The sequence below is a fragment of the Stegostoma tigrinum genome, chromosome 4, assembly GCF_030684315.1.
Source record: "Stegostoma tigrinum isolate sSteTig4 chromosome 4, sSteTig4.hap1, whole genome shotgun sequence".
Lineage (NCBI taxonomy): Eukaryota > Metazoa > Chordata > Chondrichthyes > Orectolobiformes > Stegostomatidae > Stegostoma > Stegostoma tigrinum.
The window spans coordinates 59,235,585-59,261,024 of record NC_081357.1 but is presented as its reverse complement, the minus strand read 5'-3'; the positions used below and the strand labels follow the sequence as shown (position 1 = coordinate 59,261,024).

General features: G+C 41.4%; 1 protein-coding gene across 5 annotated transcripts in view; it reads right to left on the bottom strand.

Moving 5' to 3' along the window:
• LOC125452666 (histone deacetylase 2) overlaps nt 1–25,440 on the bottom strand; it is a 133,277-nt gene that overhangs the window by 81,618 nt on the left and 26,219 nt on the right. For all 5 annotated transcript variants that reach the window (XR_009445686.1, XR_007247578.2, XM_048531331.2 and 2 more), the window contains exons 2-5: nt 16,038–16,150; nt 15,820–15,937; nt 9,884–9,958; nt 9,642–9,780 (exon numbers count right to left, since the gene is read on the bottom strand). Coding sequence is in view for 3 of the 5 variants with exons in the window: in XM_048531331.2 (XP_048387288.1) it covers nt 9,642–9,780; nt 9,884–9,958; nt 15,820–15,937; nt 16,038–16,150 (445 nt within the window). In the remaining 2 variants the exon portion in view is untranslated. The remainder of the gene's footprint in view (nt 1–9,641; nt 9,781–9,883; nt 9,959–15,819; nt 15,938–16,037; nt 16,151–25,440) is intronic.

Here is a 25,440-nt window from a genome sequence, read left to right as displayed (position 1 = left end):
TATATAGATACATGTGGCAAAAATAGGAACAAATTATGCTATGATTGCTTGCGTGCTTAAAACAGAGGTTTTAGCAAAGAAAAAGAATGACTTTTCTAAACTATATACACTATTTATTCTTCAAGTATTATATTCACCTGTCTCCAAGTAACAGGATTTACTAGCTCTATTTGTAAGTAACTAGATAGATTAAATCGATTAATTTCATGTGGGTAAGCATCTAGTGAGTTGTCATAATCTGAAGTAATTAAAATGACAAAATGCAAAGGTAAAAAGGTAGTTCTATTACAAAGATACCAGATTGGGATCAGGCAAATTTTCCAAGTTGAGTGAGTTAGCTGAGGTGTGACAGGAGAAATTGATACGAGGGAATGTTGGTTATTCACAGGACAGTTACAAAAAAGACTGAAAAGCTACACAGTAAATACATACCATTAAAAAAGACGACGACTTCAAGTTTCAGGATGCTGTGAATAAATAAAGAGATTAGAAACAAACTAAAATTGAAGAGAGTATATGGGAATTACAGATATAAAAATGAGTGAATGTAAAAAGATAAAGAAAAATGTAAACAGAAGCATAAGAATAAAGAGAGGTTATGAAAACAATCTCACAATATTTTAAAGCATACAAATAAATCAGTGAAAAGAGAATTGTTAAGTAGGAGGTCAGGCCTGAGGAAAGCGATATTGAAATTGGTAAGTATATGCAACAGGCACTTTGCTTCCATATTCACCTAAGAAAATGAACTACTTAAAAGTGAGAAGAGAAATATATTAACATAATAAGAATTGGAGATATTATTTAAATTTAAGCAAAAGGATTATCAAGGCCTGGGATTGAGGGTATGGGTAATCAGGGTAGAAAGATGGAGGCCCAAAAATTATGTTGAGAAAATGGTAACATAACAATGTTACTGAAATAGTCATCCAGAGGCCCAGACTAATGCTCCAGAAACAAGTTTAAATTCTAACAGCTGGGGGAATTTAATAAATCAAATGATATGCTCCTCTAATGACCAAATGATCAGGAAACTACCAAACTATCAGTAAAACCTATGGTTTACTTCTGTCCTTCGGGGTGGAAATTTGCTAACCTCTAAATGACTTCAGACCCACAATAATGTGGTTGACGCAAATGTCCATTGAAATATCCTAACAAGCCACATGATTGTATCAAAACAGTTGTTAACATTTATGGTCCCTCCAACTTTTCTGCTGCTGTATGGTTCTTCAAGGCATGTGCACAATGGCAACTCCCAGAACCAGAAGCAATGGGTCCACACACCATTGGGCATGCACAGACCTCGAGATGCTGTGTAGCTGCAGGAATGTTTGTTAAAATTTCTGCAGGCATCAATGACTTACTAAAAGAAATGGAAATTTAGAGCTAATGGCAAAAAGGATGATATGAAAAATTTTACATTTGAAGACATTTACTGCAACAAAAACCTAAAAGCACTTTATTGGCATCTTATAGTTTAACCATAAAACAGAAATTTCCCTTGTTTTTGAACAAAAGCACTCCTCACAAAGATGACATTCAACTGATCAATTGTAGAGTCTCCGATAAAGAATCTCACTGCCCATCTACATTCCCTTGCTTTGTTAATCTCTGACCGTTGATCTCAAGCCCTACCTGCATGCTTTCACCAGATCCAAAGGCATATCTGCAGCATGACTAGCTGCAGAGTGATGTCACAAACTGCAAGGTGAAGCAATAATGATGAAGAAGCCAGACCATCCGAAAAGAAACCAAAAAAAAGTACAATTTCCACAACAAGTGACTGAGTTACTGTTCATAGCGAAAAAAGGCAACTGTGTTTGGCTTAAATGTCACCAAAGCATATCGATAAGTAAAAACAGGAATCTAGAATGGCACCACGTGATGATGCCCAATAAATTCATCACTAGAAAAAAAGGAGCATGGTACAGGGAGGATGGCGCAACTATGGCTAACTAAGGAAGTCAGGAATAGCATCAAAGCAAAAGAGAAAGCATATAATGTGGCGAGGGGCAGTGGGAAACCAGAGGAGTGGAAAGTTTACAAAGACCAACAGAGGGCAACAAAAAAAGAAATAAGGAAGGAGAAGATTAAATATGAGGATAAGCTAGCCAGTAATATAAATGAAGACTGCAAGAGTTTCTTTCGATAATATAAAGGGCAAAAGAGAGGCAAAAGTCGACATTGGACCACTGGAAAATGACGGTGGAGAGATGGTAGTGGGGAACAAGGAAATGGCCGAGGAACTGAATAATTACTTTGCGCCAATCTTCACAGTGGAAGACATGAGTAATATCCCAAAAATTCAAGAATCAGGGGGCAGTGCTGAGTATGGTGACCATCACCAAGGGAAAGATGCTAGTAAAGCTGATTGGGCTGAAGGTGGAAAAGTCACCTGGACCAGATGGACTACAATCCAGAGTTCTAAAGGACATAGCTGAAGAGATAGTGGAAGCATTTGTGGTGATCTTTCAGGAATCATTAGACTCAGGGAGGGTCCCAGAGGACTGGAAAATGGGTAATATGACACGCCTGTTGAAAAAGGAAGTAAGGCAAAAGACAGAAAATTACAGGCCAATTAGCCCATACAAATCTCAGTTGTGGGTAAAATTTTGGAGTCCATTGTAAAGGATGAAACTTATGAATATTTGGAAGTGTGTAGTAAAATAGGGCAAAGTCAGCATGGTTTCATCAAAGGGAGGTCGTACCTGACAAATCTGCTAGAATTCTTTGAGGAAATAACGAGCAGGGTAGGCCAAGGAGAGCCAATGGATGCTATCTACCTGGCCTTCAAGAAGGCCTTTGATAAGGTGCCACACAGCAGGCTGTTGAGTGAGATAAAGGCCTATGGTGTTAGAGGCAAGGCTCTAGCATGGGTAGAAGACTGGCTGTTTGGCAGAAAGCAGAGAGTAGGGATAAAGGGGTCTTTCTCAAGATGGCAGCCGGTGGCAAGTGGAGTTCTGCAAGGGTCAGTGTTGGAACCACAACTTTTCACTTTGAACATTAATGATCTAGGTGAAGGAACTGAGGGCATTCTGGCTAAGTTTGCAGATGATACAAAGGTGGAGGGACAGGTAGTATTGAGGAGGTGGCAAGGTTGCAGAAGGACTTGGACAGGTTAGCAGAGTGAGCAAAGAATTGGCAGAAGGAGAACAAAGTGGGAAAGTATGAGGTCATACACTTTGGTAAGAAGAATACAAGCGTGGAATATTTTCTAAATGGGGTAAAAATTCAGAAGTCTGAAGTGCAAAGAGACTTGGGAGTTATAGTCCAGGATTCTCTCAAGGTAAACTTGCAGATTGAGTCAGTAGTCAGGAAAGCAAATGCAATGTTGGCATTTATTTTGAGAAGGGTTGAATATAAAAGTAGGGATGTACTACTGAAGCTTTATAAGGCCCTGGTCAGGCCACATTTGGAGTATTGTGTGCAGTTTTGGGTCCCATATCTCAGGAAGGATATACTGGCCCTGGAGCGGGTTTAGAGGAGGTTCACAAGAATGGTCCCAGGAATGGAAAGCTTAACATGTGAGGAATATTTGAGGACTCTGGGACTATACTCATTGGAGTTTAGACAGATGAGGGGGGATCTAATTGAAACTTTCAGATTACTGTATAGCCTGGACAAAGTGGATGTTGGGAAGATGCTTCCATTGGTAGGAGAGTCTAGGACCTGAGGGCACAGCCTTAAAGTAAAGGGATGACCTTTTAGAACGGAGATAAGGAGAAACGACTTCAGGCAGAGAATGGTAGATCTGTGGAATTCACTGCCACAGAAGGCTATGGAGGCCAGATCACTGAGTACATTTAAGACTGAGATAGACAGGTTCTTGATTATCAAGGGGATCAAGGGTTACAGGGAAAAAGCAGGAGAATGGGGTTGAGGAACTTATCAGCCAAGGTTGAATGGTGGAGCAGGTTCGGTGGGCCGAATGGCCTAACTTTTGTTCCTATGTCTTATGGTCTTAAATTCAAGGACAGTTTTTCCTTGAACAGCATTCCATAGACAAACAATGTTAACAAACTGGAGGCCATTTTGTAAGCTCAACAATCATCCTTTCTTCCGAAACAGCAGCAAAAGGTAAGGCCTGCACCAAAGCATCATTTCACATTTGTCATCTTGATGCAAAACACAAGAAATCATTCACAGATGGCAAAGTAATTAACAAAGTAACTACCTGTCTGCCAACTCTTTACTTAAAAGACTTTAAGAACAAGGAAGAAATAATAATATCTATGACTAATAATGGCAATCCATACATCCACAGCATATAATTTAGTGCTTTCACAACAGCAAGGTCAGTGGAATCTTTGTCTGAATATATCTCTTAGCAACTATGGCAAGATATGAAGGACCGTGAATGCTTCTCACTGCACACAGATGAATCCATAGGCATGATCAACTCAGCCCAGCCAACTGTGCGGGTACGCTTAAGAAAGACATGACAACTGAAGAGGATCTTTTCCCCTTAAAGAAATGACAAAGGGTGAAGTCATCTACAACAAATTCAAAAAGGTACATGCTGAGAATAACTTTCTAATCAAGAAATCGGTTTTCATCACCACACATGATGCATAAGCTGTTCTTGGCATAAATACAAGCCATGTTGCATTTTGCAGGAATAGTCTTGAATTCCACCAGCAAGCATTAGGAAATAAAATTATGGAATTTTCTCATACAATAAAAGCAATGATTGTAAACTTGATTTGAGTAAGAACCATTTCGCACTGCTTGTTTAACTATTTATTCAACGAACCTAACGCTACCTAAGTGAACTAATCCTCCATGCTGATATGAGGTGGTTAAGTTGATGGAAAGTCCTGCGAAGAATTTTAGATCTGATGCTTGAGAACTTCACTTTTTTTTTTAAAAACAAGGAATGAAATGTGCAGTAAGCTGTCAGTCAATGAAAGGTAGCTTGGCTTTGGGCTTCTTATAAACATATCATCACAAATGAATGAGATTAATTCTGAACTTCAGGGAAAGTAGAGTGAATTTTCACATATGATCGGTGCTTGAGTGCATCTGAAATAAAATGCTGCAACACATCCAATATCTGCAGAAAATACTAGAAGAAAATCAGACGAAGAAAAATGGTTTACAATATTAATTTTGAATATTTTCTTTTAGTTCCTGCACCCCTGTGGAGTGAACTTAAACCCTTCCCATTCGCAAAACACACTTCAATAGGAACTCAGTGCCTACTCTGTTCAGATACAACCCAGTTTGTACAAATGCTGTCTCTTTGAGAACCAGTGACAGTGCCAACAGAATCTAAGCAGCTTCCTCCTTCACTATCTTTCAAGCCACACATTCAAATGTCTTATCTTCCTAATTCTGAACGCACTTGCCTGTAGCACTGGGAGCAATCTACTACTATTTTCTGGGTCCCGCTTACTAATGTACTACCTAGCTTCCTAAATTCCAACTGCTAAACTATTTCCCCTTTTCTGCCTTTACTGCTCGTTGCAACATGGACCACAATGTCTGGCTATTGACCCTCTCCCAGAATAATGTTTTACAGCTATTACGTGACATCTTCACTCTCAACACCAGGGTGTCACCAAACAATCCTGGAATCACTGACAGCTGGAGAATCACCTGTCTGTTCCTTTACTGAAGTATCTTCCAATGGAGGGTGACTTCCACTCTTCCTCCCCTCCTAGACAGCTGGGTCCCCTGTGGTGACTCTTGCTCACTCCTCCAAGGATCCATCGCTCAAACTAATATCAAGGACAGAATACTGATCAGTGAGTTGGACCTCGAGGACTCTTGCACTACCTGTGTATATTCTGTGAACTGCCTGGTGGTCACCCATTCCATCTTTGCCTCTAACCTCTCTGGATGTGGTATCCATGTAGAATGCACCTCCATGTCCTCAGCTGTTCAAGTTTTTAAAGTTGGACTTCACACGTTTGCAGCCTGCACACTTCCTCCACATGGACTCACTTGTGTCACCAGAAATTCCATGACTCCCCACAGACCACAGCATAGACACTTTGCTTTAACTTCAGTTTCCTTTTTCCTTATTTTAACCCCACTCTTCTGCTATTAATTAGAAACTGAAGAATATTAGAAAATAGACATTATTCATTCTCATTCATAAATCATTTCACTTTCCTGACCTTAAAATTTTTGATTCATTCTGCACTAGTTTAGATTTTCAAAATGAGTGAAATACCATTTCCAATAGCTGCTGATTGAAAACCAGTCAACTCACAACTGTCCTATGATGTCACTTTTAAGACTTCTTCAAAACTCAGCTAAATAAATGATAGAAGGTACAACCCTTCAGGTCAACTCTTGCCTCCAGAAGGTAAGAATAAATTCATGTAAAACAGCAGGTGCAAAAGGAAATAGAGCTAGCACTCCAAAGCCAATGGATTAAAACAAATTACTGCAGTATTGCCAAAGCTTTAGAAATGATCCAGTCAAATAAATACTATAGATACTAAAGCAAATCAGCAACATACCACCTGACTCCCCGAAGATTTTCCACCAACTATGTGGCACAAGTCAAGAGATTGATGAAGTACTCTCCACTGGTCTGGATAAGTACAGCTCCAACAACACTCAAGAAACCTGACACAATCCAGGATGAAGCAGCTCAATTTGCTGGAACTTCATCCACCACCTTAAACTTTAATTCCCTTCATTGCTGTTGCATAGTGGCAGTAGTGTGTATCATCTCCAAGATGCATTCACCACACCTCCTTCAACAGCATCTTTCAAGTCTACAATGACTACCACCCAGAAGAAAGAGTAGGAGGTGCACTGAGAACACCACTGCCTGCAAGTTCCACTCTAAGATACAAAAGATCCTGACTTGAAACTTTACCATATTAATTGCATTGTTGCTGCTATAAAATCCTAGAACTCCCTTCCTGATAGCATTGTGGGTCCTCTAGCACATGACCTGGAATGGTTCAAGAAGGCAACTCAAGACCAAGTAGGGATTGGTGATAAGTTACCATGGGTGATGACATTCCCATTCTGTGAAAGCAGAAAGTCCAGACATAAATGATAATGGACAATTAGAGAACTAACAATGGAGAAGACTCCAAAAACATCTTCAACTGCAATGATGAGAGCTCCTAGCACATCAGTGCAAAAGATGAGGCTGAAATCACCATGAAGTCCTGAGTAGATAATCCATCTTGGCCTCCTCTTGAGATCTCCTCTGTCACTAATGCCAATATTTGCATAATTCAATTCACTCCATATGATTTCAAGAAACACTGGAACATTAGACACCACATATGCTATATTTTCTGACAACATCCCAACTCTATTGGAGGCTTGAAATCCTGAACAAGTGACACCCTGAGCCAAGCTCTACCAGTTTACCTGAAACACTGACATCAACCCAACAAGCATATAATTACTCAAGTATGTTCTGTACATAAAAAATATGCAAAATCCAATCTGGTTAATGGCCACTCCATCACTCAACTCTCAACCATCAGCCAAATAATGAAAAAGTGCTGCTGATATGCTATTAAGCAGCACTTAGTCAACAACAATCAGCTCACTTGCAACAGTCCTTGGTTCCAGCCTTCATTCTGAAAGCAACTTATAACAGTCAAATTAGCTGCCATTACCAAGCAACAAACTTATGGTTTTCCTGTGCTGTCACTCTGTTTTGTGCTGGATCCCCGATCCTGGACTTCAATTTATCCCAACAAAAAGCCCTTACAAAATTATGAATGATAAAGGATACAAAAAGCAAATATTCCCCTCTACACTGAATTCTCATGCTCCAAAATCCCTAAAATATACATCTACTCAGGCCATGTCTCACTCCAGATATGATCTTTCCTTACTGATTGTGCAAAGCTTGCTGAGCTTACCTTCGTTGAAACACTCACCATAAATATCTCGTGGGTTTACTTTTGTGCAGAAAATGAACTGGAAGCAAAGTCTTTAGAGCCACAATATTTATATATGTTAGATGCTGGGAATCCTGCAGCAGGTAATTCACCCACTTGATTTCCCAAAGCCTGTCCATTATCTAAAAGGCACAATCAGGTACATGATGGAATACAGACAATTTGCTTGGATGGGTGCATAACCAACAGCACTAATAAAGCTTAACAACACCCAAGATAAAGCAGCCCACTTGATCACACAGTATCCGCCACCTTAAATGTTAATTACCTCTGCCCAAGTATTGAGTAGCAACAACAGGTACCAGCTATAATGTATGAGGCAGCAATTCACTAATTCTCCTTCAACAGATACCGAACAAACCCTCAACCTATATCACCTAGAAGAACAACAGAGGCACATGTATGGGAACATCACTACATGTGATTCTCACTCAATGTCATAAGCTGCTCTAGCTTGGAACACACGGTCATCCTTTTACTGTCACTGGATTAGGATCCTGGAACTCATTCCCTAAAAACACTGTGGTTGTATCAATACCATGAGGACATCAGTGGCTCGAGAAGGCAGTTCACTTCCACGTTCCCCAAGAGTAAGTATAAATGGGCAGTAAATGCTAGTCTTGCTTACAATGTATAGACCCCAATAAAGCATTTGTTTTTAAAAAAAGGACAATTAAATATACAATTTCAGAACGAGGCACAGATCAGCCAGTAATTGTCAGTTAGTTACTTTCTTGCTTCGGTTAGGTGAAATTTTGGAATCTTAAAGTTATGAAATTAGCAACTATCGAGATGATAAGAAAATGTGAAGTAGTCAATAAAGGCAAAAGACTACAAATGCTGGAAATCTGAAATTAACATTGAGAAGTTCGGGAAAAAACCTGGCAGCATCTCTGGAGAGTCTGGTATGACTCTTTTTCAAATGTTCGGGGTCATATCAGATTGAAAACATTAACTGTTCTCTGCATACAGATTTTGCCAGATCTGCTTAGTTTCTCCAGCGTTCTGTGTTGGAAATAGCCAATATGGACTTCAAAGAAAGAAGATCACTTCAAAGAAAGAAGATCATGTTTGACAATGACTGAAGCTCTCTAATAGAAGATATGATGCAAAGGAAATATGTATTGGAGTGGATGTGGTATCCATGAACTTTCAGAAGACATTTCCCAAGGTATAACACAGGACAGTACTAGGGAATGTTGGGGTGATAAGAAGGTCCTTTTACCCTAACTCTGAGCTGAAAATGGTTAGAAGGGGGGCACACTAGCTTTTAAGGATAGTTTTTTTGTGTAGTTAGAAATAGCAAAGCTTGTTCCATGGGTATTGTTTGAGTCAAAGTATGATCTTTGCTTTTGTTAATGATTCAAATTAAAACTAGATAGAACAGCATTCAAATTTACACAGCATACTAAAATAAGAGATTCGGCAAATAATTGTGAAGACCAAAGGAAACCACAAAGGGATAATAAGATAGGGATATGGAAACAGAGTGGATCCATGGAATCCATGTGGTATAAGCAGCAGCACAGACTGGGTCATCTAAGTAACCCTTTTAACATTGCATATTTGTAATATTTTAATTCTGGGCCAATGGTTGGAAAATTGTTTGGAACATTTTAGCTGGTTCAATTTACACTTGATTGTCCCGGAAGGTTTCACTGATTGTTCATACAATCAAACAACATAGTTTTATAAAACAAGCCAAACAATATCAGTTATTTCCCTTATAAAGACAACAGCTGCTTTACTTACTTCAGTAATTCTAGAATGGCAAGGACAATGTCATTGACATAACAAAAACCTGATGCCTCAGATTTCTTGGCATGATGAAGACCTCCAGCCCAGTTGACTGCAATATCAGTCTGTTGTCTATTGAGTTTTACTGCTGCAGCTATGTAGAAAGGGAATAAGAAAATTATTTTGACTTGTTGAACAGAAATTTTACTTGCAACAAGTTTTTTTTATGCATGCCCAGAAAAATTTTCAACACTCACCCACTGAGCCTCCTGTTGATAACTGACAAAATTCAAACATTCCATCAAATACAGGGCAATCTTCTCCAACATTAACTGTAGAAATGAAGCACAATTTTTAAAATTTTCTGTGCAAGCCCAATGAATACTAAAATGAATGATGAAAAGACTAGATTAATTTTTAAAAGAGTCCGTCATTGGGTTTATTCAGAATATCAGTATCAATGTAGTAGATGTTTTTAAAATACGAAAATGAATATGAAAATAAAATAAAGAACTGGGATGCTGAAGATCTGAAACGAAAACAGAAATTGCCGGAGAAACTCAGGAGATTTGACAACATTTGGTGAGAGAAAGCAAAGTTAACATTTCAAGTCAGTAATGAAGAAGGGTCACTGGACATGAAAAATTAACATTATTTTCTCTCACCAGATGGTGCCAGCCCTGCTGAGCTTCTCCAGTGATTTCAATTTTTGTTTTATATCTTGAATCTGTATGGGCAAGCTCAAATCATTAGTCGGTATTTCTTCTATTACTAACACCAGCTTCAGAACAGTAGTGGTTCAGTTGGTACATCAAATTGAATATTGAACTCATATTTTGGAACATGAGGACACACTCGCTGATAACCGTAATTCTTGCCACTCTCTCCATCTGAGAACATTTCCTTGAGATTAAAAAATTCAGATACAACTCTACTACTTATAAAACAGTGAGGAAGAAAATAAGAGTTATACATCAGTTGGTCTAACATCTGTTGATTTGAAATTACTAGAGTCATTAACTAATGATAGAGTGACTGAACACCCTGGAAAATTTCAATTGGTCAAAGAGTAGATTTTTTTAAAGACAGATATGCACGATGAACCTGTCTAATTGTCCTGAAGGCGTGACTACAGTATTTGACAGGGGAAATTAATGTCTTGGACATTCAGAAGACTTTTTTTTAAACCCTAATCCTTATAACAGTCCATTAACTAAAATGAAGTGGAGTGGAGAAAAGAAAATTACTTACTTGTTTAGGAAATAAGCTGAGCAGCAGGAGATTGAGAATAAAAATAATCATCAAATATTCTAACTGGAAGGATATGACTAGTGGTGTCTGCAAGGATTTGTTTTTGAGAATTCAATCATTCACTGTATTTATGACCAACTGAGATGATACAAGAAAGAGCCACACCATCATGTTTGTTTATGATACAAAGACAGATGGCAACGTAAACACTGTAGATGGAACGCAAAATTAAAAGAATGATACTAATAGATTCAACCTTTTTCTTCAAAAAGGCATCAGAATCCTGGAAAATACAAATAAGTTAACCAGACATCTGTCATATAAAAAATACAGGAAGCTATTAAAAAGACAACAGGGTGTTCGAGATAGTCATGATAATTGGGCAACATCAAATAGTTTTGTGAAAGAGAAACTATGTTTGACCAATTTATTGGTATTCTTTGAGGAAGTAACATGTTTTGTGGATTAAGACGAAATGCTGTATATACTGTACTAGATTTCCATTAGGTATTTAAAATGGTGATGTGTCAAAAGGATATTATGGAAAATAAAAGCTCACGGTATGTGGTTAACACATTGGCCTGGACAAAAGATTGGCTAGTTGACAAGAAACAAAGAGTACAGTTAGTTCTCCCATAACACGATTGTTGCATTCTTGTGTGACTTTGCTTTCACCTTCACCTGACGAAACAGTAGTGCTCCGAAAGCTCGTGATTTCACATCAACCCCTGTTGGGCTATAACTTGCTGTCGTGTGACTTCTGACTTTGTCCACCCCAGTCCAACACTGGCATCTCAACATCAGAAAATAACGCCAGCATTGGGCAGGTTGCCTTATGAGGAAATGTTAGATTAACTGGACTTGTGCCCACTGGAGTTTAGAAGAGCAAGAGTTAACTGGAAACTGTTAAGATCCTTTGAGCTTGACAGGGTGACTGTAGACAGGATTTTTCCTCTTATGGGAGAATCCAGAACTAGTGATCACTGTTCAAAATTAAGGAGGCACCTTTATAATGATGACAAATTTTTTCCTCAGAGGATCATGAATCTTTGTAACTTTCGTCCTCTAAAGTCAGTGGAAGTCGAGTTTTCAAATATTTTTAGGCAGATATGGATAGATTTTTGATAAGCAAGGAGGTTAAAGGTTTTTGAGGAGGTGGAAATGTGGAGTTAATGTTGTAATCTGATCAACTGTGATTTTACTGAATGATGGAGTAGGCTCAAGGAACCAAGTAGACTACTTCTGCTCCTAATTTTAATGTAAGTGACTGGGCAAATGGGCTCCATTTTGGGAAAATGAGGCTTCATTTACTATAAACTTAAAATAAAAAGAACAGAGTACTTTCATTGTCGTGAAGGTCCATACAAACTTATAACGTCCTTGTACCTACATAAAATTTCATGAGCAGGTACAAAAAAAGTCGAAAATATAATGGAATTCTAGATTTTGTATCTAGATATATTTTAATTTTTAAAAAATCTTGAATAATTAATCTGGTTGCTGAAATGCAGAAGCCAATTAATGAGTGGATTTAAAAAAAGGGATCTGGATGTTGCTGGCTAGATCAGCATTGACTATAGATTTCTAATCACTTTGGAGAAGATGACAGTGAGCTGTCTTCTTGCACTGTTGCAGGATTTAGGCTGCAGGTGCGTTCTCAGTACTATTTTTGACCCTGTGACACTGAAGGAACAGCAATACAGTTCCATGTTAGGATGGCATTTAGCTTAGAAGGGAACTTGCAGCTAGTGTTGCTTCTGCAGCACAATGTAGCTGAAATCGCAGATTTTGAATGTGCTTTGGAAGGAAGTTGAAATACATCGCATAGACAGTACACACACTGCTGCAATTGTGCATCGGGGTGAAGGGAGTAAATACTTTAAGCGGTGGATGGATGCCAATCAAGAGGGCTGTCTTGCCCTGGATAGTGTCAAGATTTTTGTGTGATGTTGGAGCTGCACACATCTGGGCAAGTGGAGAGTATGCCATCACACTCTTCATTTGTGCCTTGTAGGTGCCAGACAGGCTTTAAGGAGAAAGGTCGAAAGTTTCTTGCTGCAGAATTTCTAGCCTTTAGCCTGTTCTTGTAGCCACAGTATTTACATGGTTAGTCCAGTTCAATTTCTGGTCAGTAGTGATCTTTGGATGTTAATCGTGGGGCATTCAGTGATGGTAATGTCATTGGACATCGAGGCGCGATAGTTAGATTCCTTCTTCTTGGAGATGTTTCACGTCTGGAACTGGGGATGGTGAAAATGTTACGTTGTTTTGCTTTATGCTCTTGATGGGATGTGGGCAAGGTGAGCACTTATTGGTCATTTCTAATTGCCCTTGAACTAAATGGTTTGTTTGGCTATCTCAGAAGCCAGTTAGAAGTCACTACATTGCTACGAGTCTGGAGTCATAGTAGACTAGCACAGGTAAGCACACCAGGCTTAATTTCCAAAAAGTCATCAGTGAAACAGATGTGTTTTTATAGAAATTGAGCCAGTTCCATGGTCACCAATCCTGACACTATCTTTGTGTTCCAGATTTACTAAATGGATACAAATTCCACCAGCTGCCATGGTGAGATTTGATGCTTTGTTCCTAGAACTTAATGCGGAACCTCTGAATTCCTCATCAATTACATTGCTACTACACTACTGTCTTTCCCTACTTGCTACTTATCAGCCCAAGCTTGCATTTGTCCAGGTCTTACTGTAAATGGACAGAGACTAATTCAGTATCTGAGGAATAATAAATGGTGCTGAACACTGTGCAATCACCAGCAAATATTGACACCTCTGATCTTATGATGGAGGGAACGTCACTGACGAAGCAGCTGGAGATGAGGAGACCAAGGACATGAACCAAGAATTCCTGCAGTGATGAAAATAAACCAACGAGCTGCAAATGCTGGAAATCAGAAACAAAATCAGAAATTGGGGGAAAGCCTCAGCAGGTTTAGCAGCATTTGTGAAGAGAAAGCAGAGTTACCGTTGCGGGTCCAGTCCATTTTTGGGTCCATTCTGAAGAAGGGTCACTCGATACGAAGTGTTAACTCTGCTTCCTCCCCACAGATGCTGCCAGACCTGCCGGGTGTTTCTCATCACTTTCTGAATTTATTCCTGTAGTGATGTCCGAGCAAAGATCGAAGATCAATCTCCAATGACCACAACCATCTTCCTTTGAGCTAGGTATAATTCTGACCAGTAGACAGTTTACATCGTGATTCACACTGACTGTTTTACTAGGACTCCTTGATACCATACCTGACAAAAAGCTGCTGTGATATCAAAGCCAATCGCCCTGACGTCACCTTTGGATTTTAGCTTTTTTGACCACGTTTGGACCAAGGTTGTAATGGAGTCAGGAGCCAAGTTCCCCTGGCCGAACAAAACAGTTATTCCTTTGCAAGTATTATTTGATAGCACTGTCAATGACTTATTCCATAACTTTACAGACGTTTAGCAGGGCAGTAACTGACTGGATGGTATCTGAGATAATGGGAACTGCAGATGCTGGAGAATCCAAGATAACAAAGTGTGGAGCTGGATGAACACAGCAGGCCAAGCAACATCTTAGGAGCACAAAAGCTGACGTTTCGGGCCTAGACCCTTCATCAGAAAAGGATCTGCCCTGTTTTATATGCACTTAACATATCTGAAAGATTTTGTAGATTTTCAGGCTGTTGTAGCTGTTCTGCAACAGTTTGGCTTAGTGCACAACTAGTTTTGGACCACAGGTTTGCAGCACTACTGCAGGAATATTGTCAGGACCTATTGCCTTTCTAGTATCCAGTGTCTTCAGCTGTTTCTTGGTATTACTTGGAATGAATCGAATTGTTTGAAGTCTAGCATCTATGACGTTGGAAGAGGTTGAGAGGGATCACACGCATGGCATGTCAAGCTGATACGTAGGCAAATACTTCAGCCTTGACTTTTGCACTAATGAGTTGGGCTCCCCCATCATTGATGATAGGGCTACTTGTGTAACCTCCACCTCCTGCTTCATGATCCACCATCATTCATGATTGGCTATGGCAAGGGTGCCAAACCTATATCCATTCTGTTGGATTAGAATAGATGTCACTTTAATGAATAACTGTACAGTTAAATCATATGATAAGAATTTAGATACGTTAGAGTAAATAGCTGAGCAGCTGATTAACAGGTGTTATGAACATTTCTGCCCCTAAATAAAGCATGACAGGCAATATAAACAATACAATCACAGAAAACTGTTTTGAAGGCTAGAGATCTGATTCAAGGTGTTGTCAAACTAGCTATGGAGAATATCCTTGGGTGAGATAATGGAAAGACTCAGCTAACCAAGGACACAGTTTAAGTGCCAAGCATCTAGAAGCTCATGGCAGACAAATATAGTTAATGGGCTTTCACCCCACGGTATAGACAAAGAACTCAATATACTTTTGGACATTTTGAATTTTGGAGCTTTTAAAGGATAACATTATGCATTTTACTGCTTAACTAGTATGTCCCATCTTAACCTCTGATTAAGTAGATACTGTACTATACTAATTACAATTGATTGTGATTGACTAAATATTGAGAAGAACAAAGTGTATAAAATTAAAACGTTAATAAATTGTAGGGCTTAAAATCCTTATGTATCCTTATGGAACCTGACAATTCCCCACTGTCTTTACTTATCAACCAGGAACAGAATTAAAGTTACACAATCACTTCAGATATATAACTGCGAGCGAGATGAGGGTGGGGTGTATTAAACACAATGTCAAATTTAGCTGAAAACAAGAGTGACGGAACAAAGTTCAAGCTGAGAGAGTCCGTTGCACAAAATACAAGATGTCATGACAAATTTTCTGGAGGGAACCATGAACACTTCAGATTATTCATCTTTACAAGATTCATAAATCCTGAATATTTAGGCCAATATGATTTTATGTTGTACAAGACAACTTAAATTCCTTTCTTACATCTCTGCATCTGTTTGCTGTACTCCGACATGTTATCTGGTCGTATTGACCGCAGGAACTTGATGTAGTCATCACTGTGGTATTTTGTCATCTCCTCTGTTGTGGCCTTGTGTGGCCGCTAATGGAAAAACAACAAAAATCAGTTGGGTATACCATTGTCACTTCTCCTTCTCCATGCTCCAACTAGTCAGGTTTAGAAAACAGAAATACCAACTTACATAGATTTCCATCTTTCTGTACAAGCCATAATTCAGCAACAGATTATGGGTCATACGGATTCGATGCGGTTTCATAGGGTGTCCCTGTCCATAATAGTAGTTCCCAATGTCACCTAATAAAAGGAAAGTCAAATTGCTCATTAATTAAGATGTATAAATACATTTATGACAGCATTTTTACAACAAAGCCTTTGAACTTTGTGCAAAAGACATACTTGGCATTATTCATCAATGAATCCCAACAACTAAGTAATCTACATAAAATCTGATTAAAAAATTGGATAAAAGGAACTCACAGGGCGTTTAGAAAACCAAAACTATGGAATTACAAATATTAGATGAAAAAGGGGACAAAAGAGTAGTCAAGTTTAACAATTACATAATGGGGTTTCCAAATCATTTTATGATTTGTAACTATGACTACTAAGTCTGAGATGGTGACAATGAATGTCCAAATGGTTAAACTTATATTTCAAATGCAATCTACTGATCAGCGATGTCAATCAAGTTTAGGAAAGAAGAACACTGATCCCACATCCTAACTGAAGACTGGTTTAACAAAAAAAAATTGATCCTTGTCAACTAAACTGAAGAGTAGATGTTGCCTATAGTAGTGTACTTTACTCTGATTAATCAAAATCTGCTGAGGAGAAAAGGAAACTCATATGTAAAAGTATGCAGAGGAAAAGGTCCTTCTGCTTATTCAGCATATGCTTTATGAGCCCAAAAGTGAATTTGTGCAGATTATCCAATTTAGCTGATGTGAGGTGCAGAAACATAAGTAAAAGATCTGAGTAAATTTTCCTGAACCTAGTGATTAATTTAATTGAAACATGAAGGAGAAATATCCAAAGCTGCTTTGAATATGAGCCAGTTAATATATTGCCAATGTTAAAGGTCACATTTGCAACTTCAAAGAATGCTGCATTTAAGATTAGCAGCTCCCTCACTGGCAAATCCTCTTACAATGTAAGGGTACAATTTCAGACTGATGGATAGATGCCCAAATCCCTGTATTTATTACTTTAGTAACAGATGGAACAAAATAAGACAATCAAGGAAGAGGCCTCCAGCCAGTCCATTATATGAGACAACTGAAAAAGGGAAAAAATACTAGCCACACACCTATTAGCTCATCTTCCACTACCTTGTCCATGGCCTTGTAGATTACAACACTTGAGGTGCAGAGCCAGGTACCTTTTAAAGTAATCAAGGCTTTCTGCCTCCAACACCACATCAAGCAGCACATTCCATTCATATGCCTCTAATCCTTCAACCAATCACTTTAAATCGGAGTCCCCCAGTAACTGTCCTCCCTGTTAAGGGAAACACTTCTTCACGTCTACTCCATTTAGAACATAGAACATAGAACATTACAGCACAGTACAGGCCCTTCGGCCCTCGATGTTGTGCCGACCTGTCATACCGATCTCAAGCCCATCTAACCTACACTATTCCATGTACGTCCATATGCTTATCCAATGACGACTTAAATGTACCTAAAGTTGGCGAATCTACTACCGTTGCAGGCAAAGCGTTCCATTCCCTTACTACTCTCTGAGTAAAGAAACTACCTCTGACATCTGTCCTATATCTTTCACCCCTCAATTTAAAGCTATGCCCCCTTGTGCTCGCCGTCACCATCCTAGGAAAAAGGCTTTCCTTATCCACCCTATCTGACCCTTTTGATTATCTGATATGTCTCAATTAAGTCACTTCTCAACCACCTTCTCTCTAATGAAAACAGCCTCAAGTCCCTCAGCCTTTCCTCGTAAGACCTTCCCTCCATACCAGGCAACATCCTAGTAAATCTCCTCTGCACCCTTTCCAAAGCTTCCACATCCTTCTTATAGTGCGGTGACCAGAACTCTACGCAATACTCCAAGTGCGGCCGCACCAGAGTTTTGTACAGCTGCAGCGTAATCTCTTGGTTCCGGAACTCGATCCCTCTATTAATAGAGCCTAAAACACTCTATATGCCTTCTTTACAGCCCTGTCAACCTGCGTGGCAACTTTCAAGGATGTGTGTACATGGACATCGAGATCTCTCTGCTCATCTACACTAAGAATCTTACCATTAGCCCAGTACTTTGCCTTCCGGTTACTCCTACCAAATTGCATCACCTCACACTTGTCTGCATTAAACTCCATTTGCCACCTCTCAGCCCAGCTCTGCAGCTTATCTATGTCTCTCTGCAACCTACAGCGTCCTTTGTCACTATCCACAACTCCACCGACCTTAGTGTCATCGGCAAATTTACTAACCCATCCTTCTACGCCCTCATCCAGGTCATTTATAAAAATGACAAACAGCAGTGGACCCAACACCGACCCTTGTGGTACACCACTAGTAACTGGTCTCCAGGATGATGTTATTAGCTTTCTAGCCACTAGGTTAAGGTAGCAATAGTAGCAGTCTTATCCTAGCACCCTGGTTTCGAACATCTAAACCAATTTATCACCACAGTTTGGGAACCCTGCAGCCATATGGTATCAATGTGGACTTCACCAGTTTCAAAATCTCCCCTTCCCCTACTGCATCCCTAAACCAGCCCAGTTCATCCCCTCCCCCCACTGCACCACACAACCAGCCCAGCTCTTCCCTCCCACCCACTGCATCCCAAAACCAGTCCAACCTGTCTCTGCCTCCCTAACCGGTTCTTCCTCTCACCCATCCCTTCCTCCCACCCCAAGCCGCACCCCCTGCTACCTACTAACCTCATCCCACCTCCTTGACCTGTCCGTCTTCCCTGGACTGACCTATCCCCTCCCTACCTCCCCACCTACACCCTCTCCACCTATCTTCTTTACTCTCCATCTTCCGTCCGCCTCCCCCTCTCTCCCTATTTATTCCAGTTCCCTCCCCCCATCCCCCTCTCTGATGAAGGGTCTAGGCCCGAAACGTCAGCTTTTGTGCTCCTGAGATGCTGCTTGGCCTGCTGTGTTCATCCAGCCTCACATTTTATTATCTTGGAATCTCCAGCATCTGCAGTTCCCATTATCTCTTATCACCACAGCAACCACTTACTTAACTCTGCTTCCAATACAATTATAGTGAAGAGAAAGAAAGGCAACTCAGTTACTTTAAAAACAAATCACTATGACTACAAGGCCGAGTCCCTTGTTCTTTAATGAGCAGCCTTCCAATTGGATTATCCTTCATACTCATCTACTGAAGATTAACAATTTTAAAAATAACTCTGATGTGAGAGATCATCTTGCGCATGTACACATGCAGTAATGACATACTAACATTAATTAGACACACCAATTAACATTTCATGCACATTATTACATAAACAGACAACTCTTTCCTGAATACAAAATGCTGCAACAAGGATTAATTTCTTGTACAAGCTAAAATTCCCCTTTTGTAAGAACATAAAAAATGGTAGACTATATGGCCCATTGAGTACAATAAAATCGCAGCTGATCTTCTGCCTCTTTTCCACTTGCCTGCCTACTCCCTATAGCCTTTGATTCCTCGTACCAAAAATCTATCTCAGCTTTGAATATATGCAACAATGGAGATTCTACAAAACTCTGGGTGCAGAATTCCAAAAAATTTGCAATACTTTGTCAATAAATTTCTCCTCAGCCTCTAGACAATTTGCCCTTTATAATGAAACATTACATCTGTGTTCTAGATTCCTCAGCTACAGAACATAATCTCTTATGTTCCCTGTCAAGCCCCTTCAGAATATTTTATATTTCAAAGGGATCACCTCTCATTCTTCTCAACTCTAGGGATTTACTCAGTTTAATTTACTTGTCAAAGGGCAATGTTCTCAACCCAGGAGCCAATCTAATGTACCTTCACTGTACTGCCTCCAAGACAAGTTACGCATGGAGACTAAAACTGCACATTTTAGTTCAATTGCAGTCTTAGTAAAGCACTAAACAACTGTAGCAAGACTTTTAGTTTTTAAAGTAAACACTTATTCTTCAGTCACCTTGCTGCTTCCTAATCTTTAAAAGTGACTCAACTGATTTTAGTATGCATCTGCCATTGTGTAAGTGTTTCAGCCATATCTATGATAGCTCCAACGTATCCACTCATTCAAGAAACCCTACGTGATTTCCAAACACACATCAGCATCCTTAGCTGCAAACAATCCCACCATAACCAGATTCTCTTCTTTCTTGGTTCAATCCTGCGAGAGTACAGAAGGATCTTAACTCCAAGAACTAAACTGTTCAACAAAAGTATTGCCTTCAATATATTTCTACTTCTGTTAGAATCCCATATTCACGCGTCTGCCAAACATTTAATGGAATATACAATGTAAAACGATAGCCAGATAGCTCATCTGGAACGTGATATCGAAACGGGCGGTGGCATGCAGCCTTCAAAATAGAACTGCATGCGCAATTGAAAAGGAAGACTACAGGGTAAGTGTGATGGAATGGGACAAAGTGAATGATTCTTTAAAATAGTCAGCGCACGCATTATGAACAAAACAGATTCTGTCTGTACAGCGTAAACATTATGACCTGTAGTCACGTACGCTGAATTATTTCCCCAAATTGGTGCAATCACAAAATATTCCACATCTTATTGCATCCATGCATTTGTTAAAGTATGTGCTGCTTGGTTTTCTTTTGTACTGTTGAAACAGGGCATGCTTGTAGAAACTCTCTGAATTGATATTTAGGTGACTTACAATTTTGAACACCTCCTTTGTTCTGAGAAAAAATAATTCTAGCTTATCCAATGTTTTCACCTAGCTATAAATCTTACGTTACTTGATGTTACTCTGCATAACATATTAGCAATATGTGAAAGATGATATATTTTCACTCACAAATAGTTTATTAATTTTCATCTTTAGTGCACAGAAAATTTTCTACTAAGCCTTTTGCTACCAAGAATAAATTGTGAAATGGCTAAAGAAAGGGCAAAAAGCTGATTAAGGCCATTGCCCAACATAACAATAAGAAAAATGTATCTGAGACCATCAGCTCACTGTATGGTCTTACAAGCAGAAAACTACAGTGCCAGGATCTGCATCCATTATTGCAGCTAGTTGACAATAGACAACAGACAATAGGTGCTGGAGTAGGCCATTCGGCCCTTCAAGCCAGCACCACTATTCATTATGATCATGGCTGATCATCCACAAAGATCCAAATGATGCACAAGCTCACAGATAATTTCGCACAGAATCTGGTCACTGCAGATTCTACCTAACTGTGAGACAAGCTTCTGCAAAGGGTTTCCCAAATCTCAAATAATATTCATACTAAAGCTTCATAGCATGTTGCTTCATTCATCCTCTGGTCATGAGCATACATACAGTATTAAATCATATTCTTGTGTACACATGCTTAGAATGTCTAATTATTTACGACTTTAATTGTGCTAATCAACACAATAATTAACTTTGTTAGAAGTGTGTTCCATTCTAGATGGGAGAAAATTATTTCACTTCCATGTTATGCAACCATAATCTAAATTAGTGATAATGGGAACTGCAGATGCTGGAGAATCCAAGATAATAAAATGTGAGATAATAAAATGTGAGGCTGGATGAACACAGCAGGCCAAGCAGCATCTCAGGAGCACAAAAGCTGACGTTTCGGGCCTGGACCCTTCATCAGAGAGGGGGATGGGGAGAGGGAACTGGAATAAATAGGGAAGAGAGGGGGAGGCGGACCGAAGATGGAGAGAAAAGAAGATAGGTGGAGGGAAATAGGTGGGGAGGTAGGGAGGGGATAGGTCAGTCCAGGGAAGACGGACAGGTCAAGGAGGTGGGATGAGGTTAGTAGGTAGATGGGGGTGCGGCTTGGGGTGGGAGGAAGGGATGGGTGAGAGGAAGAACTGGTTAGGGAGGCAGAGACAGGTTGGACTGGTTTTGGGATGCAGTGGGTGGGGGGGAAGAGCTGGGCTGGTTGTGTGGTGCAGTGGGGGGAGGGGATGAACTGGGCTGGATTAGGGATGCAGTAGGGGAAGGGGAGATTTTGAAACTGGTGAAGTCCACATTGATACCATTAGGCTGCAGGGTTCCCAGGCGGAATATGAGTTGCTGTTCCTGCAACCTTCGGGTAGCATCATTGTAGCAGTGCAGGAGGCCCATGATGGACATGTCATCTAGAGAATGGGAGGGGGAGTGGAAATGGTTTGCGACTGGGAGGTGCAGTTGTTTTTGCGAACTGAGCGGAGGTGTTCTGCAAAGCGGTCTCCAAGCCTCCGCTTGGTTTCCCCAATGTAGAGGAAGCCGCACCAGGTACAGTGGATGCAGTATACCACATTGGCAGATGTGCAGGTGAACCTCTGCTTAATGTGGAATGTCATCTTGGGGCCTGGGATAGGGGTGAGGGAGGAGGTGTGGGGGCAAGTGTAGCATTTCCTGCGGTTGCAGGGGAAGGTGCCGGGTGTGGTGGGGTTGGAGGGCAGTGTGGAGCGAACAAGGGAGTCATGGAGAGAGTCGTCTCTCCGGAAAGCAGACAGGGGTGGGGATGGAAAAATGTCTTGGGTGGTGGGGTCGGATTGTAAATGGCGAAAGCGTCGGAGGATGATGCGTTGTATCCGGAGGTTGGTAGGGTGGTGTGTGAGAACGAGGGGGATCCTCTTAGGGCGGTTGTGGCGGGGGCGGGGTGTGAGGGATGTGTTGCGGGAAATAGGGGAGACGCGGTCAAGGGCGTTCTCGATCACTGTGGGGGGAAAGTTGCGGTCCTTAAAGAACTTGGACATCTGGGATGTGCGGGAGTGGAATGTCTTATCGTGGGAGCAGATGCGGCGGAGGTGGAGGAATTGGGAATAGGGGATGGAATTTTTGCATGAGGGTGGGTGGGAGGAGGTGTATTCTAGGTAGCTGTGGGAGTCGGTGGGCTTGAAATGGACATCAGTTACAAGCTGGTTGCCTGAGATGGAGACTGAGAGGTCCAGGAAGGTGAGGGATGTGCTGGAGATGGCCCAGGTGAACTGAAGGTTGGGGTGGAAGGTGTTGGTGAAGTGGATGAACTGTTCGAGCTCCTCTGGGGAGCAAGAGGCGGTGCCGATACAGTCATCAATGTACCGGAGGAAGAGGTGGGGTTTGAGGCCTGTGTAGGTGCGGAAGAGGGACTGTTCCACGTAACCTACAAAGAGGCAGGCATAGCTGGGGCCCATGCGGGTGCCCATGGCCACCCCCTTAGTCTGTAGGAAGTGGGAGGAGTCAAAAGAGAAGTTGTTGAGGCTGATGAGAGTGTCGGTGGAGAGGGACTGGTCGGGTCTGCGGGACAGGAAGAAGCGGAGGGCCTTGAGGCCATCTGCATGGGGAATGCAGGTGTATAGGGACTGGACGTCCATGGTGAATATGAGGTGTTGGGGGCCAGGGAATTGGAAGTCCTGGAGGAGGTGGAGGGTGTGGGTGGTGTCACGGACGTAGGTGGGGAGTTCCTGGACCAAAGGGGAGAAAATGGAGTCCAGATAGGTGGAGATGAGTTCGGTGAGGCAGGAGCAGGCTGAGATGATGAGTCGTCCAGGGCAGGCAGGTTTGTGGATTTTGGGAAGGAGATAGAAACGGGCCGTGCGGGGTTGGGGAACAATGAGGTTGGAGGCTGTGGGTGGGAGGTCCCCTGAGGTGATGAGGTCGTGAATGGTGTTGGAGATGATGGTTTGGTGCTCGGGTGTGGGGTCATGATCGAGGGGGCGGTAGGAGGTGGTGTCAGAGAGTTGGCGTCTGGCCTCGGTGATGTAGAGGTCAGTGCGCCATACTACCACTGCGCCACCCTTGTCTGCGGGTTTGATGGTGAGGTTGGGGTTGGAGCGGAGGGAGCGGAGGGCTGCTTGTTCTGCGGGGGAGAGGTTGGAGTGGGTGAGAGGGGTGGAGAGGTTGAGGCAGTTAATGTCTCGACGGCAGTTGGAGATGAAGAGGTCGAGGGAGGGTAGGAGGCCTGGGGGTGGTGTCCAGGAGGAGGACTCGTGTTGGAAGCAGGTGAAGGGGTCAGTAGAAGGAGGGTTAGGTTCCCGGTTGAAGAAGTAGGCATGGAGGCGAAGACGGCGGAAAAACTGCTCTATGTCCAACCGTGACTGGTATTCGTTGATGTGTGGTTGTAGGGGGACAAAGGTGAGCCCCTTACTAAGGACTGACCGTTCGTCCTCAGTCAGTGGGAGGTCTGGGGGGATGGTGAAGATGCGGCAGGGCTCAGTGTGGCTGTCAGGCCCGAAACGTCAGCTTTTATGCTCCTGAGATGCTGCTGGGCCTGCTGTGTTCATCCAGCCTCACATTTTATTATCTTGGAATTCTCCAGCATCTGCAGTTCCCATTATCTCTAATAAAATGTGAGGCTGGATGAACACAGCAGGCCCAGCAGCATCTCAGGAGCACAAAAGCTGACGTTTCGAGCCTAGACCCTTCATCAGAGAGGGGGATGGGGTGAAGGTTCTGGAATAAATAGGGAGAGACGGGGAGGCGGACTGAAGATGGAGAGAAAAGAAGATAGGTGGCTTCAGGACATGGTCAAGCAGTTTCAAGGCTAAAGAGATTACAAGAGAGTTGCAATGGGAGAGAGATTCCCTGAAGTTGGTCTGGAGGGAGGAGGGTTTTATTATCTTGGATTCTCTAGCATCTGCAGTTCCCATTATCACTGATACAATTTTAACCTCACTGCAAAGCCTCTTCCAGGGACGCCTAACCTGAAAAAGTTACCCTCCTCTCTCCGGACCAACCTCAGGGAATCTCTCTCCCATTGCAACTCTCTTGTAATCTCTTCAGCCTTGAAACTGCTCGACCATGTCCTGAAGCCACCTCTCTTCTTTTCTCTCCATCTTCGCTCCGCCTCCCCCTCTCTGCCTATTTATTCCAGAACCCTCACCCCATTCCCCTCTCTGATGAAGGGTCTAGGCCTGAAACGTCAGCTTTTGTGCTCCTGAGATGCTGCTGGGCCTGCTGTGTTCATCCAGCCTCACATTTTATTATCATAATCTAAATTAAACAGCCCGTTTAGATCTACATTTTGTGATGGATTACAAAATAAAAATTGTTCATGTATTCTCTGCTATTTCTTTTCCATGAAAGACAAGGTCAACTCCTTGTGCCTCAATTTATTTATAAATGAACAAGTTAGCTCCCTTCTTTATCTCATCAACAACCTTCTCAAGGCAGGATAATAAAAACATTTCACAACCAGATTAGATACAAACTAGAATAAGTTATTGTGGTTTCTAATTGTCCCATATTTAACTAAGCTCATAAGTTCCACATTGCCTGAAACGTGTAATCATTAACAAGCATGGCTAAACATTTTCAACTAACGATAACCATTTGCCAAACTGTTTGAACTATCCTAACAACATTTTTTGCTCAAATCAACGTGTTGGGACATGTTATGACACATCTGTGTGGCAGGTCGGACTTCAACGCATCAGGCTCAGAAAGGGAGACAGTAACACTACACCATAAGAGCTTTTGGATTATCT